Source organism: Hippopotamus amphibius, chromosome 16 (assembly GCF_030028045.1).
Source record: "Hippopotamus amphibius kiboko isolate mHipAmp2 chromosome 16, mHipAmp2.hap2, whole genome shotgun sequence".
NCBI lineage: Eukaryota > Metazoa > Chordata > Mammalia > Artiodactyla > Hippopotamidae > Hippopotamus > Hippopotamus amphibius.
Window position 1 is genome coordinate 14,512,747 of NC_080201.1, and position 22,633 is coordinate 14,535,379.

The window sequence follows — 22,633 nt, forward strand, 5'->3', positions numbered from 1 at the left end:
TCTTCCCCTCTACTTTTAGTAGCTATCCTTAAAATTTTTTAATTCATACTTGACAATTTTTCTAATAAAGTGAAAAGCTGTTTGGTGTTTCTTTCCTCTTATCCCAAGACTGCATCACACTTTCCTTATCGAATATACCACCACATCTTGAATACTGTTCAGGATAGTTTGAACTTTGTTTAAATTTAAATTTATATTTAAAATAAAAATTTTAAATCTTTTTACAATCAATATTAAATTTACTACCGTATTTTGTCAGTGTCTGCACTCATCATCTATTTTTTTTTAATATTTATTTATTTATTTATTGGCTGCGTTGGGTCTTCGTAGCTATGTGCAGGCTTCTTCTCTAGTTGTGGCAAGCAGGGGCTATTCTTGTTGCGGTGCGTGGGCTTCTCACTGTGGTGGCTTTACTTGTTGTGGAGCATGGGCTCTAGGCACATGGCTTCAGTAGTTGCGGCACATGGGCTCAGTAGTTGTGGCTCTCCGGCTCTAGAGCGCAGGCTCAGTAATTGTGGCATGTGGGCTTAGTTGCTCCGCAGCACATGGGATCTTCCCAGACCAGGAATCACACCCATGTTCCCTGTATTGAAGGCAGATTCTCAACCAGTGCGCCACCCAGAAAGTCCCTCATCATCTATTCTTATAGCTCATGCCTTCCCTTTGAATTTACTTTCCTTTGTTGTTTTCTTTCTTCTTTTTTCTTTGCTTTTTTGGAGGGGTGTTGTTTTTAAGACATACATCTTTAGTAGTTCTTTCACTGAGGACATATATGCCAGCTCATCAGTCTGTTGGATTTTTTAAAATTTTTTTATTTTGGCCACGCCACATGGCTTGTGGGATCTTAGTTCCCCGACCAAAGAATGAACACGGGCCATGGCAGTGAAAGTGCAGAGTCCTAACCAATGGACAACCAGGGAACTTCCGCATTAGTCTCTATATGTTTGAAAAGTCCTATTTTGCCTTGACTCTTGTAAAGTAACTTAGCTGGATATAAAATACAGGTTGACATTTATTTTCTCTCAGCAATTTTGCAAATAGTCTTCTACACATATTGTTGATGAAAAGAAAGCTGCTGTTGGCCTGTCAATTCTTTGCAGATAATCTTTTCTCTCTGGAAGCTTCTGTGATTTGCTCCTTTGTGTTCTGCAATGTGTCTACATGTCAATTTATTTTTATGTACCCTGCTCAGTACCCAGTGTGTTTTCAATCTGAACATTCATGTCTGTCTTTACTTCTAGAAAAATCTCAACCATTATTTCTTCAGATATTGCTTATCCATTCTCCTCTCCTCTCCTCTGGAACTGCTATCAGATGTCTACTGTTTTATCTGTAAAATTCTACACTATGTTCTTGTCAGTTAATTACATTCTGCTGTGAAACAGTGGCTTAAAAAGATGGCATCAGTCTAGGACTGGTACAGCAGCTCTGCACTGCCACCGGGGCCCAGGCGCCACCTGCTTTCCAGAAGGCCACACTCAGCAAATGCTTGCGGTTTCCAGCCATCAAACGACTGCTCCGCCTGCAGCACTGAGGGACTGTGTCCCATAAAGGAAGGAAATGCAGGGCAAAGGGTCAAGCCATTCATGTCTCTCCCACTTTGAAGGCCTTTTCCAAAGTCCCACGTGGAAGTTCCTGTTTGTATTTATTAGCCACCACTAGCTACAAGGGAAGCTGGGAGTTTTTGATCTTGCTCACATCACCACCCTGAGCAAAATTCTATTATATTAGTGAGGGGAGAGAGAGAATGGACAAGAATTACTTGAATGGGAAGTTTGTTTTTCTTTCTCTTTCTTGTTGTTTCCCACTTCCTCTCTGCCAATCTCCCCAGTTGTCCTCACTCACCTTCTCCCTTTGGAGAAATTTCACTTACTTTCTTCACTGTCCTTCAGCCTCCAAGACCAGAACCAGGTCTCATATTGGCAGTGGTTCCTGCTCCATGGATGATACTGGAGTGATACATATTAATTCATTAGGCCAGTTGGGGCTTGTTCATTTCCTAGTCACAGGCCATACAACTGGGTCCACCCACCTGTTTAGAACCACAGCCAGTAACAAGACTTGGTTCCAGGCAGTGGTTTACAGAAGTTTGTGGTCTGGGTTTGGGATGGTTCTTTTTTATTTCTCCCCAGCTTTTTTTCAGAAACAAAGAATACCACTCAACTCCTGGCTTCAAGCAATAAGCTTGGGCCAGGTCCCCCATCATGAGCAGAGTACTTTTAGACCCAAATACTGACAGAAGCTAAACCCTAGGCTGCCACCTTTCAGACCCAGAGCCCAGCAGGCCCTCACTACTTACATTTCTATTCTACATTCCTAAGCCCAGCTATGTCCTTTCATATGTTTATTTTTTAACATATGTATTTTATCTATATTGCTGTTTCTGGATCAAACTGGATATCTCAAGGCATGAATTTATAAAGTCATTTTTTTTGGAAGTTCTTCTAAATTCAGATTGTTTTATGATCTTTAAGATTCAAAATAAAAGAAATAAAATTACGTATGACTCCCTATAAACATTAACAGTATCTGTTTCCATTCATCTGTCACTGTTTGAAGACTTGGAACTGCCTTTCCTACGATGGGGAATTCTCTAGTACAGATGCAAGAAATGGCAGGTCTCTCTGGCTGCTGGACAGGAGCCTATGACCACTCCAGACTCTGAATTTCAGTCTAATGGGGAAAAAGAGAAACAGGAAAGAATCTGTTTTGGTGGGGATGCTAACAGCTACTTCTAGTTTCCAAAGGCAGCTACTAGTGGTAGCATCCTCTGTCTACTCTTGGTGGTACCAATGACAGCATTTAGTGCCTAGCAGTGGAGGCAGGGGTTTCTTCAACAGATGGGTTCTGCAGCAGAATTTGGGGCATGGATAGTCTTTGGACCTCCTAGGGAGCCTGTGATGTAAATAAACTTGTTTTATGCTTAAATTAGCCTGAGTGGTTTTGTTTAAACCTAAGAACTCAAAAATTTTGTGATGTAATCTTTAATAATGCTCAGATTGGCTTCTTTGAAAAGATGTGAAAAAAGCTCTGAAAAGCATATATGATATTTTTTAAATTAAGATGATCAAAGGAAGAATAATTCTTCGTGAGTCTTACCTTTCCCCCAACCAGAGGCAAAATGTGCATCTTTCCAGTCTGACAATCCTTCACTGAGGAAACGATGAGACAGGTGCCACAGAGAACAACCAGGCGTTCAGCCCACTTATGCAGCTGGGTCTTTCCCTTGCGTACGTTATAGATGCCAGACAGAAGGATTCGATCCAGATGATCCATCTGGCATGGTTTTTCTGAAAAGAAAAGAGTACTTCAGAAGCCATCACTAAAACAGCATAAAAATAATGAAAGGGAGAAAGAAAGTATTACATCTCAACATTCAGCAACCCTAATACAGATTTAAGTAACCAAGCAATATAAGTATCACAAAATAAGCTCTCAGTTTTAAAATGTTGTCCATCCCTGAAGTTATATAATAGGAGCACTATGAATTGTGGTCTAGATAGCAACATGTTATTTTGGACACCATTGTTATCCTTCTTTCAACAGTCTTATCTCCCCGTGTACACAAAGAAAGGCAGTATGACAGAGTAGTTAATATCATGGACCTGGGACTCAGACATTCAAACTTCAGTTTGAATCTTGGTTTTGCTACTTACTTTGTTTCCTTGAACTACATAATCTCACTGACCTTGACTTTCACCATTTATAGAGTTTGGATCTTATAAGAATCCTACCTTCAGAGGATTCTTATAAAAAATTAAGATAATGAATGTAAACTACTAAGCATAGGTTTATTTTATTTTATTTTAAATAAGTATTTATTTATTTATTTATTTATTTAATTTCTTTTTGGCTGCATTGGGTCTTCGTTGCTGCGGGCTTCCTCTAGTTGCAATGAGCAGGGGCTACTCTTCGTTGCGGTGCACAGGCTTCTTATTGTGGTGGCTTCTCTGGTTGTGGAGCATGTGCTCTAGGCACGGGGGCTTCAGTAGCTGCGGTACTCAGGCTCAACAGTTGTGGCTCTCGGGCTCTAGAGTGCAGGCTCAGTAGTTGTGGTGCATGGGCTTAGTTGCTCCGAGGCATGTGGGATCTTCCCAGACCACGGATCAAACCCGTGTCCCCTGCATTGGCAGGCAGATTCTTAACCACTGTGCCACCAGGGAAGTCTCCTAAGCATAGTTTCAGATACCAAAGAAGTATGGAATAAGTGACAGCCACTATTGTTGTGCTTAGTCTATTCTAGAATGAAGAAATTAACAACTAGTTTTGTACACAATCCTCCATCTTTCTGCTCTTTGTGAGGAAAAGCTTTTGGCTGATATTTTAAATCAACTATCCCAATCATGGTGGCAGAAGCAGTACATGCATGCAAGAGCTTCTCTATCTTTTGCCACCCTTTAGAAATCTTTATATGACTGAGATATAGTGAACAAGAGCATTATGACAGAAGAGATGTTCTTGGTTAACACACCATTAGAAACAGTAACTCTACACAGAAATGAACAGGAGCAGCAACAGTATGAGGCTGTGCAAACAGTAATAAACTGGGACCTGAGAAAACTGGGTTGTACTCAATATTAATACATAATTTATTATGGAACCCTGGGCATCGCTTTGCCCTTTTAGCTATGTGTTTCCCATATAAAAAATGAGGAGCTGGGACAAGGCACGTGCATTCTCCAGAGGACTGCGATGCCAAGCAGAAGAAAAATGCCGAGGAAATAATTTTAAAAGAAGAAAAGTCCCCGACCACGATACTTAGTTCCCCAACCAGGGATGGAACCCACACCCCCTGCAGTGGAAGCGCGGAGTCTTAACCACTGGACGCATATGTATGGCTGAGTCACTTTGCTGTGCACATCAAGCTATCACAACATTGTTAATCAGCTATACTCCAATATAAAATAAATACAAAGTTAAATAAAAAGAAATAAAATATTGCAAAAAAAAAATGAGGAAATGGGCTAGCTTACTTCAAAGCTTTAAAACTTTGTATGTTAACACCAGATGTATGGAAGGGCAATCTCTCCTATTCTAGGCCAATCCTTTCATTTCTATTCTAAATTCCACCTTCCTTGGGGAGTTTGGTTCTTCTTCTCACTCTTCAACTCCACCCTTCCTATTGTTTCTATCAAAGCTACAAAAGCACTCAAGTTTTTTCCCATTGCTTTTCAGTCTCAACTGTAGAATTCCTTAAGTTCAGGGATTCTCCAATTTCTATGTGCCCAAGAATTATCTGAGAATTAGTTTAAAATGCAGAACGCCAAGACCTACCCACAGACAGTCTAATTCAGGGGGTCTGGGATGGAACATAGGAAAATGTATTTTTAACAAGTATCCCAAGTAATTTAAATGCAGATGGCCCACAAACCATATTTTAAGAAACTCTGTAAGTTTACCCTTTTGAGGCTCTTCTCTTCTCATTTGTGCTTCTATATTAGCTATCTCTGTTACCTTACTTTTTATTTACTCAATTTACTTCAATCTCGCTTCCACTTCCCCAAAACTACACTATTTATATGTTGACAAGGGCTTTCAAATTTCTATCTCCTGCCCCAATCTTCCCTTAGTTCTGATCTCACATATCCAACTGCCTGCTAGATATGTCCAACAGATGTCCCCATTCCCCTCAAATTTACATATTCATAGACTCACAAACATAGAAAACAAATTTATGGTTACCAAAGGGGTAAAGGGGAAGCAGGGGAAGGATAAATTTGGAAGTTGGGATTAACAGATACAGACTACTATATATAAAATAAACAACAAGGACCTACTATATAGCACAGGGAACTATATTCAGTATCTTGTAATAATCTATAGTGCAAAAGTATCTGAGGGGAGTTCCCTGGTGGTCTAGTGGCTAGGATTTGGTGCTTTCACTGCTGAGGCCCAGGCTCACTCCCTGGCCGGGGAACTGAGATCCCACAAGCCATGTGACAGGGACAAAAAAAAACTAAAAAAAATTCTGGAAAACTGTATTTTTATACATATATATATATATATATATATATATATATAAACTGAATCACTTTGCTGTGAACCTGAAACATTGTAAATCAAGTATACTTCAAAAAAAATTAAAATTAAAAAAATTTACAGATTCAAAAACAGTATCAGAACAAAAAGAAATCAAAACTATCTCTAATTGAAAATGATATGATCTCATATGTTGAAAATCCTTAGTAAGCCACACATAAAAAGACTATTATAACTAATAAATGAGTTCAGAAAGGTTGCAGGATAAAAGATTTTTAAAAAATCAATTGTATTTCTATGCACTAAAAATAAACAATTCAAAAGTGAAATTAAGAAAGCAACTGCATTTACAATAGCATCAAAAAGAATTAAATGAAAATAGTGCAAAATTTGTATACTGAAAACTATAAAACATAGTTGTAAGAAACTAAAAAGACATAAATGAATGGAAAAACATCCAGTGTCCATGGGCTGAAAGACTTAACACTGTTAAGATGGCAAAACCCCTCAAACTGATTTACAGATTTAACGCAATCCCTATCAAAATTCTAGCTAACTTCATGGCAGAAATTGACAAACTGATCCAAAAAAATTCACATAGAATGCAGTGGACTCAGAATAGCCAAAACAATCTTGAAAAAGAAAAACAAAACTGGAGGACTCATATTTCCCAATTTCAAGACTTACTACAAAGTAAGGAGCTGGCATATAAAGTACAGTTCTGATATAAGCATAGACATAAAGCAACGGAATAGAATTGAGAGTTCACAAAAAAAGTCAACTTTATGGACAACTGATTTCTGACAAAGGTGCCAAGATAATTCACTGGGGAAAGAATAGTCTTGTCAACAAATGGTGCTGGGAATTCTGGATACCCACATGCTAAAGAAAGAAGTTGGATCCCTAACTTCACACCATATATAAAAATTAGTTCAGGGACTTCCCTGGTGGCTCAGTGGTTAAGAATCTGCCTGCCAAAGCAGGGGACACGGGTTCGAGCCCTGGTCCAGGAAGATCCCACATGCCGCAGAGCAACTCAGCCCATGCACCACAAATACTGAGCCTGCACTCTACAGCCCCATGCACCACAACGACTGAGCCCATGTGCTGCAACTACGGAAGCCCACGAGCCTAGAGTCCATGCTCCACAACAAGAGAAGCCACCGCAATGAGAGGCCCATGCACCACAACAAAGAGTAGCCCCCACTTGCCACAACTAGAGAAAGCCCACATGCAGCACAAAGACCCAATGTAGCCAAACAATAATAGAATAAAGTTCTCTTTAAAAAAAATTAATTCAAAATGGATTATAGACCTAAATGTAAGAACTAAAACTATAAAACTTTAAAAGAAATAATAGGACTAAATCTTGTGAGTTTAGATTAGGTAATGGTTTCTAGGATATTGACAAAAAAAGCATAAGTGACCAAAAAGAAAATACAGATAAACTGGACTCCAAACAGATACCATCAAGAAAGTGAAAACAAGACTCACAAAATAGGAGAAAATATTTGCAAATCACATATCTAATAAGAGACTTGTATTCAGAATAAAGAACTACTACAACTCAGCAATAAACAGACAATCCAATTAAAAATTGGGCAAAGGATATGAACAGGTATTTCCCCAAAGAAGATATACAAAAGGCCAACAAGCACATGAAAAGATGCTCAACCTCATTAGTTATTAGATAAAAGTAAATGAAAACCACAAGACACCAGTTCACACCCACTAGGATGACTATAATCAAAAAAGACAAACAACAACAAGTACTGGCAGAAATGTAAAGAAATTAGATCCCTCATGGCTGGGGGGATTATGAAATGGCACAATCACTTTGGAAATCAGTCTTGACAGTTTCTTAAAGTTTAAACATAGAGTCACCAAATGATCCAGCAATTCCACTCCTACATCTATATCCAAGAGAACTGAAAACATGTGGCCACACAAAAACTTGTACATGAATGTTCATAGTAGCATTACTCATAATAGCCAAAAAGAGCAAACAATACAAGTGTCCATCAACTGATGAGTGGATAAACAAAATGTGGTATATGTACACAATGGAATATTATTCAGCCACGAAAAGAAATTAAGTACTGATACATGCCACAAAACAGATGAAGCATGAACACATCATGCCGAGTAAAAGTAGGCAGCTACGGAAAGCCAAGTATGCATGATTCCATTTATATCAATTGTTCAGAATAGGCAAATCTATAAAGACAGAATGTAGATTCCTGGCTGCCAGGTACTGTGGGAATGGGGAACAGGAAATGACTGCTAACGGATATGGGAGTCTCATTTCACAGCGATAAAAATGTCCTAAAATTGGATAGTGGTGATAGTTGCACAACTCGCTGAATATACTAAAAAGTACTGAACTGTACACTTTTAAAGGGCAAATTTTATGGTATGTGAATTATAACTCAATAAAGCTGTTGTGTTTTTTTTGTAATCTCATCATTTTCCCCAAACTTGCTATTGCTTTTATATTCCCCATTCTGGTTAACAGCATCATCTACCATAAAGTTAGCTAAATTAAATAAAAATGGGACTTCATTATAGCTTATCATGCTTCCAAATTGCCTAATGGCCTCTTTTGAAGTTTACGTGAAACAGATGTTAAATCAATCGATGTACAATTCTCTGAGTCTCTTTTTCCTTGGCCTTATTTCTTTATATTTCATTACAGAGAAAACTGCTAAATCTATCCATCACCGTTCTCAGAAAGAAACATTCAATTTTGGGAGGATAAGTTATTTACACATGAAATAACATGCTGTTTTATTGTTTTTTTTGGAGGGTTTGCTAGATATTCAGAGTGCCTCAAGTCTCTGATCTTCTGAAAGTGGTAAAAAACAAAATGAGGAAGTTCTAATAAATGTTTGGAACATCTAACAGTTCTAATTAAAATAACAGACTTACAATCTCGAAAGCCAAGATTCTAAGTGGAAAACTAGGGATAATTTTAATTTCCCTATATATTTATACTTTGAAATGTTCTATAAAGAAAATGGATTGCTTTTATAATTTAAAAAAAGGTTTCTAAAAAAAGAATCAAGGACAACTCTGTAGCAATGAGTACTTCTACTGCCCATTGTATAATCTCTAAATATCATTTTTCATTAAAATGAACCAGGAGTCCTTAGAAAGATAATCTATTCCTGGTGGGAGTCAGACGATGAAAAGATCAGCTTAAGACATCTTTTTGTGCAAGAACTTAAAGGAAAATCCAGAATGCTATCAAAGACTACTGGGGTCATGTTGGAAGGACATAGAAACCAATCAGAAAGAGCTCCCACTAACTGAGATGGGACAAATTGAGCATTAGAAAGGAAAATGGCTGCAATGAATTAAAACAAATATAAATAAGCCCGTGAGCTCATGATGATACTCAAAACAGACAATAAAAAATGAAATCACATAGATTGTGAATCTATACTGAAAGGCAAGGCAAAATAGCTTCTAGAAAATAATAAAGGGAAAGACTGTTAAATTGGACTATATCAAAATGAAATACTTCTTTTAATCAAAAGACACCATTAAGCTTCTGGTTCTGAGTTGGACAGCGAAAGCACACTCCACCTTGTCTCTCCCACTGAATTCACCTACAAAAACTGGACAGAATACCTGGAGCACTGGCTAACCCCAAACAGGCTAAACACAAAGAAATTCAAGCCCAGACACTTCATAACCTAACTGCTGAAAATTAAAGACCAAGGAAAAATCCTTAAAGAAGCCAGAGAAAAATGAAGCACTATTTATACAGAAACAATGGCTCGAGTGACTGCTCGAAGGGTGTGTAGGAGCTCTCTCTCTCTCTCTCTGTACTATCTTTCTAACTGCTCTGAAAATCTAAAGCTAGTTCAAAATAAAAAGTTAAATGGACAAATAAATACCGGTTGATATATTTTGGGGTAAAAATGAAACATTTAAAGAGTAAAACAGGAAACCTTAAAACAAATTTCAAACTTGCAATAGCCCCCTCTCCTCAAACCGACACAAAAACAAACTCTGCTATTTGAAGTATTTCAGTAGAAAATTTTGTGAAGCAGTGGTAGCTAAGCACTCCCACCATCTGGTTTCACGACCCTGAACAAGTTCTATATTTTTAGGCCTTAGTTCCCCAAGTTTAAGATCAAGGAGTTGGATCAGATGATCCCTCGTCCTTCCCAGTTCTCACATTTTATGGCTCCCTCGTGTTGCTCTAAACTGTTTCTCCATCAGCTAAGTGGTAGAGTACCTTAGAGGTCAAGAGGGTGAGATTTAGAACCAGTTAAAACCTCTCTGGAGTAATAACATTTACCTATTAGGTTGTAAAGATTAAATGAGAAAAGGTAGGTAGAGCATTCGGCACCTTAGTATATGCTCAGCACGTAGTAAGGGTATAAAACAAATGCTAGTTATAATGAAAGTTCTGCCTTAAGCCTCCTTCTTTTCCTATAGTTAAGTATTATTTTTCAAGATAATCTTAACAACTTCCACAGATTTAACACTCCCATGTACCTGACTCCCAGATCTGTATTTCTAAACCTCCCAGTTCCACATTTCCAACTACCTGCCAGACACCTCCAACTGTATGTCTACCACCACTTACAATTAAACGCACCTGAAACCAAGTCATCACCATCCGTGCAAACCAGATCCTTCTCACAACTCAAATCCTGTCATTCTCCCAAAGCCCCCAGGCTCAAAATCTCAGAGCCAGCTTTGTCTCTTAGGTTCTCTTCCTCAACTCCTTTTTTTAAGCAACCATCGACACTTACTATTCCTTCGAAAAGTCTTTATAGGAATGATTCCTTCCCATTCCCTAGTTCAGATCCCTACTAACTCATGCCTGAATTATTAACCACTCTGGTGCCAGATTCATCTTTCTCAGGCCCACTTGGATGCCATCACTTCCTGCTACCATCTGCCAAATGAAGGCTGAACTCCTGATATTGCACTCAAGGCCCAGAACAATCTGGACTCAAATTATCTGTGATTCACAGAACATGCACGGGAATTCCTAATGTACCACCTCTGTCCTCCTTTTCCTTTCTGATTATTGAAATTCTGTCAGTTTTTAAAGAAGCAACTCAAATACTACTTCTTCAGAAAGATTTCCCTGATTCTAGGGAACTCCCTGATTTGCCAGAGAAGAAAAGTGAAGGGGAACTTCCCTACAGACCATCAGAATCTATCATACAGATATATTAATAAAAAATAGTGCTGGTATTAGCATAAGACAAAGAGATCAATATAACAGGATAGAGTCCAAAAATAGACTCCTGCCTGGATAGGAACTTAATAATAATAAAGGTGATGCTTCAAATCAGTTGGAAAAGGATGAGCTATTTCATAAATATTGTTGGGACACCTGGCTATCAGTAGAGAAAAAAATTAGATCCCTACCTCATATCACATTTTAAAAATATAAAAGTAATGGAAGAAAATATAGAGTATGCTTACGACCTAGGATAGGGAAGGAATGTAAATGTATTAAAGGAAAAGACTGACTAAATCTGATTAAATAAAACTTCTGCACAGTAAAAAATAAACAAAACTACAAAACAAGTTACAGACTGGAAAAAAAATCTGTCACCAATACAGTATACAGAGGATATATATTCAGAATACATACAAAAGTCCTTTAGATCAACATGAAAAAAGATAAACAACAGAAATAGCAAGGGTTAATTCAAAGGAGAAGAAACTTACAGACCCAATATAAATATGAAACAATATTTTCAACCACACTAGTAATCAGGGAAACAAAATTAAAACAATGAGACCATTATTTTATCTATCAGAGTAGTAAAAATTTTAAATGCTAATAATATTAAAAGGTGATATTGTGAGCAAAAGGCGTAATCTGATATACTAATGGGATAATAGTTGTTCTGCAGTAGTAACTATTAGTATTTTAAATGTGAATAAATATCCTATGACCCAATAACTTCATGTTTAGAGATCTACTCTGAAGAAACACAGGTGCACAAAAATGCAATCTTTCTACAATGTTATTTGTAATAGTCCATCACTAGGGAAATTATTATGTAAACTATAACACATACATGACATCCAATAGTACGCAACATAAAGAAATGCATATAGAAGATGGTTAAGAAAAGACCTCCAAAACACTGTTGGGAGAAAAAAAACACGATACCAAATGACAGCATTTATGTAAACAAAATATGCAAATATACACTGGATAGGAATAAAAGAAAATTCTCAACAGGTATATACCAAATTGATTATTATATCATAATTATCACATTATATATCACTGCTTAATACATAACCACTAAAAGAAAATTCTCAACAGGTATATACCAAATTGATTATTATATCATAATTATCACATTATATATCACTGCTTAATACATAACCACTATTGGTATATACCTGCACTGACTCAGAAATACTACTTGTAGAAAGCACTTCTACCTTCTACCCTAGAGGTCAGCCATTCTCTTGACTTTTATAATAATCATTTCCTTGTTTCCTTTATATTTTTGCTACTTATGTACTAGTTATAGCAACATTAACTACTGTAACAAAAAGAATATATTGGCCCCAACACAACAGAAATGTAATTCTCTGCTGGGGTGGGGCAGTCTGGGTTGCCGGGGGTCAACCCTGTCGAGAAACTCAGGCTGATGGTGGCTCTGCCATTTTCACCACATGACTTCAATATTGCTCTGAGGACTGCCTTCCTAGCCTACAGAAGAGGAAAAGAGCAAGAAGTATGCATGGGAGATTTTAGGAACAGGCGTAAAAGTGGCAACACAATTCCACTCCATACCACTGAAGAAAATTTTGTTGCAGGTGCACACCTAACTGAACGTAAGATTGAGAAATGAGGTGTAGCTGGGCAGTCATGTGCCCACCTCTAAGTCTTATCACAGAAGAAGGAAAGAGCAGGTTTGGATGGAAAGACAGTAGTACTGTCACACATCTCTAAACAATATGGCTGAGTCTTGTCTGTTTTCGAACTATATATGAATGGAAATATGCTATGTGATTCTCTTGTATCTAGTTTCTTTTGTTTGTGTTTATGCTCCTTGGATGAAACTGTCTCAAAAAGAATATGGGACAGAAAGAAATGCTCAGGCTGGTTGCTATGCTACCTGAGCTATTCAGTCCCAGAACTACAACTTCACTAGCAAATCACACTTTCTAGACTTCGCTTCCTCGTACATTATAAGGAGTTGATTAATGGGCTCTCTTAATCTCTGTGATCAATCATGCCACCCACTCATCTTTAGTCACATACGTTATTTCAAGGCTTTTATATCATGAATCTGCACTGAGTCACTCCACTCACCTTCCCCCAGCAGCCACTATAGCAAGGCTGATAACTAGCATTTGCACAATGGCCCTTGGGGTACCGGGGACCTTTTATATCCAGCAAACAAAGCAAAACTAACTGGTTTGAACTTGGGCCCTTGTGACCCTGACCTCATTAACACTATATTCTAACTAAGCTAACTCACATGAAATATTGAAAGCTGACTGCTAAGCTATTTACTTCAGAAAGAATACTTCAAATTCTTTAATACTTCTCTCTTCAAAAGGTGAGGCCCGGTGACTTATGAGACTAGGTCATAAAAAACAATGAGGCCTCTGTGTATGCGCGCGTGTGTATGTATGTGTTTTGGGTGTTTGCGTGCACATGCATGCATGTGCTCATGCCCACGTCTCATCACTGGGGGCAGCTAGCTGCCACATCATGAAGACACTTAAGCAGCCCTAGAGAAGGGTCCACACAGTGAGGAACTGAGATCTCCTGCCAAAAACTGGTGAGAAACTGGGGCCTTCTAGCAATAGCCACATGAGTGAGCCATGTTAGAAGTGAATCTTCCAGGGCTTCCTAGGTGGCACAGCGGTTAAGAATCTGCCTGCCAATGCAGGGGACATGGGTTCGATCGCTGCTCCAGGAAGATCCCACATGCTGCGGAGCAACTAAGCCCGTGCGCCACAACTATTGAGCCTGCACTTTAGAGCCCGTGAGCCACAACTATTGAGCCCATGTGCTGCAACTACTGAAGCCCACGTGCCTAGAGCCTGTGCTCTGCAACAAGAGATGCCACGGCAATGAGGAGCCTGTGCACCACAACGAAGAGTAGCCCCCACTCACTGCAACTAAAGAAAGCCAGTGCATAACAAAAAAGACCCAACACAGCCAATAAAATTAATTATTTAATTAATTTTTTTTAAAAAAAGAAGTGAATCTTTCAGCCACACTCAAACCTTCAGATGACTACAGCTTCAGCCAATATAATGAGTACTATCTCATCAAGACTCAAGCCAAAACCATCCAGCTAAATTGCTAAATTACTCCTGGATTTCTCACCCACAGAAACTGTTTGAGATAATAAATATTTAATATTGGGACTTCCCTGGTAGTTTATATTAAATATTTAATATCATTTTAAGTTACTAAATACCCTTAGCTATCTATCTACCTACTTTTCTACACACACATATATACATACATATATATATTTTTAATCTTTTATTTCTGGTGCCATATACATATATTGCCTATTTTCAAAAGTAACTAGCTCTAAAAATCTCTTTCCCAAACATAATTTTCTCACTCAAATTATACTAGCTTCTCAATTAAAAAAGTTCATTTTTGGAAATGTTCTCTGTTTAACCTCCACCCCGCCACCCCAAATATACTAAGTACTACAAACTGGTACTCTTTTTGACTCTACTGAAAATATCCTCTTAAGGGAATATTAAGACCCTAGGCATGCTATAATTTATCAGGTGGTATTAGCAAAATTAATGGAATCATGTCAACCGTCGTGTAGTATAACTGGCTGCAAATGCAGTCTCACTGGTTATAAGGAGGTTGCAGACACCTCAAGGCTCAACTTTCATCCCAGAATGAAAACATGGAGTGAAGAACTTATGTTCAACCACGATCAGATAAGAAGCATGTTACCATCCAAGGTTTTTTTTTTAACCAAGCTTTACAGTAATAGATGGGTTGTGCTCCTTAAATTAGCTTTAAAAGATTTTCCTCAGATTTAACATCAACCTAACAACTATTCTCCCTCCATGAACTAACAAAGGAGAGAAATTAATGGAAATAAAATAAAACCAACTTTTAAGGAACATGTCACAAAATATTGTTGTGATGAAAAACTGTAAATAAAATCTTTTGTGAAGTGCATTTATTTAATAAAACTGGCTTGTGACATGTCACAAAAGTTCAGATTAAAGCAATAATTTGAGGAATGAGAGCAGGGAATCTTAGTAAATGGTTATGTCTACATACACTAATAATTTAGTTATTAGTTCAACTGTCTGATAAGTGGATCATATTAACTCAAAACTGTTAGATGTTAAATGGCTCTGTTGTTTACTAGCCGTATGACCCTGAATAAGTTATTTAACTTCTCTGTCCCTGTAAAATGAGACGACAGTTCCTGGGGCATAAGGTGGCTACAATGAGTAAATTGGGTAATTCATAAGCATAAAAGCACACAGTAAGCACTCAAAAAATGGTACTCAATAGTATTATTAGTTATTGATGTATATCTGGAAAGTAATATTCAGAAAGCATCTGACTTCCTTAAGTCTAAAGTTATTACTAAAGTGATCAGGTGAAAAATAGTCAATAGGGGAAAAAATGCATCAAAAAAGAAGAGCATGTAAAAATCCTAGATTTAAAGCTAACTAAATTCAACAACATACATGTCTGATGTGTTCATCAAATGTTAAGTTATATATGATAATAACCACCTACTTCTCAACATTCTCGAACTATCCAGAAGTTCATGAACTTTATAAGGAACTTGAAGATATAATTGATACTAAAGCTATGATTTGATCAAGATGCTGGCAAAAGTACACAACAATTCTGTAAGCTGGCAAAACACTAGAACAAAAAAGAGCAAAAATAAAAAGGGAAGACTGTCTTCCCAGTTGTTTTCTAACTATGTTAGTTTTAACTGGCTTAAAAACGGCTTTGGATAAAATATGTTTAAAAGGCTGAAGACAGGTTAGAAGTACAAATGATCAATTAAAGGTCGTAATGTATTCACAAAGCCACTGATAAATTCTTACCACCATAAAATCGAAGCATACAGCCAAGGTCAGGATTTGCCGCCTCCTCCTGTATGCGCACAGCGTCATCAAACCCCAGCCTGGACAAGTAATCATAAACAATCTGAAGAGGTCGTTCGGTAGGTTCCAGTCTCCTGCTTACACAATTCAAAAGAAAAATATTTGGTAGGTAATAAACACACTTCATTTGATTTTTAAAATCTTTTAATATACTCTAGATTTTTACTTCTATATCAAGATTTTCTTTAATATCATATGATACTACTAATCTAAACAAGTGGTGCTCTAAGTTTTTGGTCTCAGGATCCCTGTATAGTCTTTGAGGCCCCCAAAGAGCTTTTGTTTACACGGGATATATCTATTGATATTTACTGAATGAGAAACTAAAATTAAGGACTTCTAAATATTTACTTATTTAAAAATAACAAGACCATTGCATGTTAACAAATATTTTTTGAAAACTATATTTTCAAAATAAAAGAATTTTAGTGAGAAGACGTACACTGTTTTGTATTTTGTAAATCTCTTTAATAGCTGGTTTAATGGAAGACAGCTAGATTCTCAGATATGTAGCCTCTAGAAAACTGCATTGTATACTTATGAGACTGAGAGCAAAAAAGAAAGTTAATATCTCATTATTATTATGAAATAGTTTTTACCTCATGCACCTCTTTAAAGAATCTCAGGGACCCCCAAGAGGGTCCTTTGAGGATCTCTGGTTCAAACGTAAAGGCATCGAAATTATGAGATTTAAAAGATTATACTTGGCCATAACTGACTTCAAATAAGCTGCAACACCATTATAAATGGAGACTCTGGGTTGTTGACTATGTCCTATATATTTCCTCTGGCTTCATAGATGATTTTTCCATAAAAATCAGGAATGATTGCCCAGTAATTCCCCAGAAATCATTCTATTGCATGGTTCTGACTGAAAGCCAGGTAAAATCGGAATGTCAGTAATCATTTGTGACTTCTGGTGACACCGCATATTTTAAAATCACACAGACTTAAGGCAGCTCATTTACAATTCTTTTATCAGAAAGCAGTCATAAATACAGCAGCTAAGAGCATGAACTCCAAAAGTCAGACACCTAGGTTTGAGTCTCACTCCTGCCACTTACCAGCTGCATATGTGCTCCTAGACAAGTTATTAAACCTCAATTTCTTAAATTCTTCAACAGTATAATGGGAATAACAGTAGTCCCTAATTCACAGGGTTGTTGTTAGACGTATTTATTTGCTTACAAGAAAATATCACATACTATATAAAGTGCTTAGCAAATTATTCCACATGTAGCAGTGTTCAATAATGTACTGACAATTATTATTCAAAAAATTCTTAGGAATGGAATAAAATTTTAATTAGAATAAAAATAGAATGTCTCCCCATCTGAAACAAGAACCGAAAAACAAGTATAGGAAAGCCTATGTGTTCAAAAGATCTTGAAGAACATTACTCTTTATGTCTTAAAAGGATTCTGTTTAGAAAACTTAAGACTTGTATTAATCAGAAGAAATATGATACACCTTCCATCACGGCAAAGAGACATGATGGGTTAAAGAACTAGAAAATACTAGTTGGCAATAAGATTTAATTTTAAAAAACATGGAAAGGGAATACTACAAAGTGCAATATAAACAACTGTAAAAAAATGATAGTTTAGGAATGGAAATCATACTGATGAGTACAAAAAAAAAAAAAAGACAAAAATAAAAGCCAACACCTGGCCCCTCCTGACCTCTCAGTTCTGACTTCCAGCTTCCATAAACTCAGAACTACTACATGGGGAATGGCCAAAAAACTAAAAGCCTACAAAGACCAATAAATATTGAATTTAATAGAAATGGAAAATAAACTTTTCAGAATAAAAACAGTTACAATTAATCTCTAGTTAAATAAAATAAAAATCCACAAAGGGTTGTGACAATATTAGGCACTTTTCCAGTACAATGGTAGACTTCTTCTAAGAAGGATGCATTTTAAGAGAGACTTCTAATAAACTGTATCCTAGCGGGGTCAATTAGCCATGTAATAGGAAGACTGACTGAAGGATTAATTTGAAGACAAGGTGACCAAGGGTATAAAGAGCTCTTTCTATCTTCCAGTGCCAAGAAGGATTAGACTTACTCTAGATTGCTCCAAAGAAAGGGACTATGACCAATGAGAAGAAGCTGCATAGGCGGACTTGGATTAAAAATGAGTACGAACCAATAGCTCACAGAGAGCTAGGGAGCCATCTGTCACGGACACTTTAGAAGAGTCTCCTCTAAGAATCAAGTTGGGCCAGATAATCTTTAGGGTCTTTTAAAACTCAGGGGTCTATGAGGTATCTAAGACACCTTCCTAATATAATACAAATCCTACCTGAACACTGCTATTGTTTTTGGATACAGAGTTCAATGTATTTAAATATAATTCCATATAATGATCACACATTCAAGACCAAGAAATATTACTTTCCAGCTAAAGCTCACTAGCTCAATTTTCCTATTTCTCTTTGGAAAAATCAGGAGAAATGGAAATATCCTAATTCTGACATATTTTACATGATCGAATTTTCTGGTCTAAAAAGGCTCTGTAGATTTTGGAAACCCTCTTTACATATTTCCACCTAAAGAAAGTATTTTCCCTGGTAGGAGAGGAAAAAAAAAAAAAATTTCAGAGAATCTCAACATCTGCTCTTATTAATTTAGCATAAATGAGCAAGTAAGAAATATTTCAAGAACTGCAAAAACAAGTAAAATGAGGGAACAATTCCATTTACTCATTAAACTCATCTGCTTAAGAGAGTAGAGTGTATGGGGGAGGGAAATGCTGTAATATGCTTACAGATCAATTTTGTGTTTCAAAGTTCCATAAGTTTAACAGGCGGCTCATTAGCTATGTGTTAAATCTCTCACAAATCTAAGGAAATATATATACTGCAAAACAGGTGTAGGAGACAGTGTGTCAGCAAAGAAAGGTTCCATTCAGCATTTGAAATACTTCCACTACAGCTTTAAGAAGAGACAATAAGACTATTGTTAATAGTTTTAGTTTGCTGCTAAGGCTTCTAGGCGCTACAATAGTCCTTGTAGATCTGAATATATATACATATGGTTATTTTTCTCCAACCTAGCCAACCAATACAGTAATGCTATCAACTGTGTTTGTAGCTCTTGGCCAACAGTTGTTCTGAACAGTGCCCACAGTTAAGTTATAGGTATGAGAAGAGTAAATTTCATTCCAGGTATCATTTCACAAGAATTCTGGTTAACAGTGGAAGGCAAAAGTGTATATTATTAAAACCCAACATACTGTATTCAAGACCCTAAAAAGCAGAGCAGCGTTCTTTACATCAAAGTCAGGTTAAAACTCAATCTCTGGCCACCTATAAGGTAAAATCTGCATATTTTGAAGACCAACAGTACAGATCATGATGCAAACCATAACAAGGATACTTCGATGAATGTCTACCCCATACCTGACACTATGCTGGAAGTGTCTCACATTTCACAAAACTAAGAAGTAAGAAAAATGAGGTTCAGAGAGTCACACAATTAGTACACATGGCATCACGGTTTGAAACTGTCAGTTTCCTTACAAAGCCTGGTTTCCTTTAAGGAAACAATATTCTCTTTCAAATGTAGTTAAAATAATTTATGCAGAAGAGAGTTCAAAGCACTCCATATGTTAACTTACACCAAGACAAATAAAAAGTTATGTTTTAAAATTACTGTACATCATTAGTCTAATACACCATCATTTGAAGGATACACTATTTTTATGCATCACTGTTGTATAAGAATCTTTCTAGCCTTCGTAGTCCCTGGTTCCTGGGAGGGAGATTCTAAATCCTCGGAATTTCCTGAGTAATGGGAGTGTCTTACTTATTCATGAGCCCCTTGGACCATCCCTCACTTTAAGCTAAGAGATGAGCTGACTCAGGATGGGGGCTGGTCACCAGAAAGACCAACCACGTGAAGAGAGGGCTGGGGCTTGGAGTGAGCCCCACCTTGGGGGAGGAAAGGGCTGGAGATGTGAGTTCAAGCACATGATAAGTGATTAAATCTATCAAGCCTACCCTATAATACCTCAATAAAAACTCTGTACCAGAGCTTCCTGATGCACAAACACACCAATGTGCCGGGAGGGTAACACGGATGTGCCCAGACCTCACCCTACGTGTGGTCCTGATTTGCATCCTTTATATGAAAATCATAATCTTAAATATTGCTTTCTTGTGTTCTGTGAGACAGTCTAGTGAATTATTGAACCTGAAGGGGTCGTGGGAGCCCCCCAAATTTTCATCCAGTTGGTCAGGAGTGCAACAAGAGTCTAAAGTCAGGGTGGTCTTGTTGGAGACCATGCCCTTTAACTTGTTTTTTTGTTTGTTAGTTTCATGTGTAATGTCCTTTAACTTGTGAAGGAAGTTTGTGCAAACTCTGGGTGGTTAGTGTCAGAACCGTATTGCAGTAAACCAGATGGCACTGTGATAACCATTAAGAAAGAAAAAACACTGCCAATCAGACTATGACCTGCCAACAACTGTAAGATATACACTGATTTCAGAAGTGTAAAATGTAAAAACAAAATGAAGTTTTAAAAAAAACAAATTAATGTATAATACATTCTTTTAAAACTTTAATATAGTACAGAAATATGAAGCACAAAACAAAAATAATCTCCTTTTTCCTTCCTCAGGGTTAATCAGCTCAGTATGCATCCTGAAACAGGACTTTTCATTCCACTTTTACAATATCAAAGTATGGTAAACAAAACTTTAGTGACTTGTAAGAGGTCACCCAGCAAGTCAGTGGTAGTAAAGGAATCAGAACTCAGGATCCCAAATCCCAAAGGCATAACTTTCAGCTAGACATATCTTATGGTTTCTTAGCTTATCTTAAAAGATAGTGTATCAACCACAGAAATCTTAGTCATTTTGATGACTAAAAATAGAAGTAAATATATGACCATGAGCCAAAGGGCACTTCATTTTGTTACATGTGCTACTATCACAACTTTCCAAAGAGAAGGCAATAATTACACTAAGCTTCACTAGTGAATTATTTATCACTTCGACAGTCCAATAAAACAGACAGACCAAATATTATCACGTAAAGAGCACTGGACTGGGAGACAGGACACTTGTGTTCCCACTATAGCTCTAGCACCAGGCAGCTGTGGGAATGTGCTTTGGACCTGACCTCTCCAGGCCTGTTTCACATCTATAAAAAGAAAGAAAATGTTTCAGTGACTCCCATGGGGAAGTTACTGGCCTTTCAGGCAGGACAATTCTTTGGTGTACAAGACTGTCCCACACATTGAGGATATTAAGGCTTTCTGGCCCTTGTTCCCTAAATGCTGGTAGCCCTCCCCTGCAGTTGTGATAACCAAAAGCCCTGCCCCCACACATATTTCCACATGGGAAGGGCAGGGGTGGGGGGTGGGGTGGGGCTGTTAAGTTGGGTTCATTTTCCTAGTAGGTGTCTCTCTCAGGTTTCTTCAAGTGCTAAAATTCTATAAATTATTAATAGTAACCCCTCTGTTAGATTCAAAGTGACAAGTCCATGATTAAAAAAGAGTAAGGAAAGAAGGAAGTCACGGATGATTTAGGAAAAACACTGGGTAATTTTAGTGCCAGTAATCCTATTTCTAAGACCTAGCTCACGGAAATCAACAATGTAAAGATTTATGGGAAAAGAGATTTAGTCATCACACTACTTCTAAGTGTTGAATGACTTGAAACAATCCAAACAGGTGACACTTACTGAGCACTTACTAGGTCCAGGCATCATTTTAAGTACTTTACTTCCTTGCTACTCAAAGTGTAGCACATCACTTAGGAACTTAATAGAAATACAGACACACAGGCCCCACCCCAGAGCCACTGAATCGGAGTCTGTATTTTAACAAGCTCCACAGCTGGACATTAGATTTTAAGAAGCATTACAAGTATTAATTCATTTAGTCTTCATAACATGTATAATCTATTTAATACTTGTGATAACTCTATAATGTAAATATTATCTCCACTGTACAGATTAGTAAACGGAGGACAAAGCATTAGGTAATTTGCATAGTAACAGAGCCAGGATTTGAACACACATACTCTCAATCCAGAATCCAAGCTCTAAACCATTACTGCGTATTATTTCTCAAATTTTAAACAAGTTATAGTATATGCATAAAATAGAATATTCTGTAGCTATTAAAACTGGTATCTAAGGAATTTTTAATGACACAAGGAAATTAATTGAAGTAGGCAGTAAATAAAATTGATATACGGTATGGGTCAAAATACCTAATTTTTTAAAATTACAAACACACATACACTCATTTTGGAAAAGATCTGGAAAAAAAATGTCAGCATGGTGGAGGAAGGGGGAGGTAATATATGGAATCTGGTGTCAGAATGCCAGAGTTCAAATTCCAGCTCTACACTCAGCAGTTGAGTGATTCTAGGTAAGATGATTAACCCTTTTAAAACTCATTTTCCTCATCTATAAAATGAGGAAAGTATTTACCTCACAAGATAGTTATGAAGATTAAATGAGATAATCTATAAAAAGCATAAGCATTGAAAATTACTTTATACTT

General features: G+C 37.1%; 1 protein-coding gene across 4 annotated transcripts in view; it reads right to left on the reverse strand.

The window, feature by feature from the left end:
• PHLPP2 (PH domain and leucine rich repeat protein phosphatase 2) overlaps positions 1-22,633 on the reverse strand; it is a 68,489-nt gene that overhangs the window by 35,713 nt on the left and 10,143 nt on the right. For all 4 annotated transcript variants that reach the window (XM_057711447.1, XM_057711448.1, XM_057711446.1 and 1 more), the window contains 2 exons: positions 16,051-16,184; positions 3,100-3,290 (listed from right to left, as the gene is read on the reverse strand). In XM_057711447.1, coding sequence (XP_057567430.1) covers positions 3,100-3,290; positions 16,051-16,184 — 325 coding nt within the window. The remainder of the gene's footprint in view (positions 1-3,099; positions 3,291-16,050; positions 16,185-22,633) is intronic.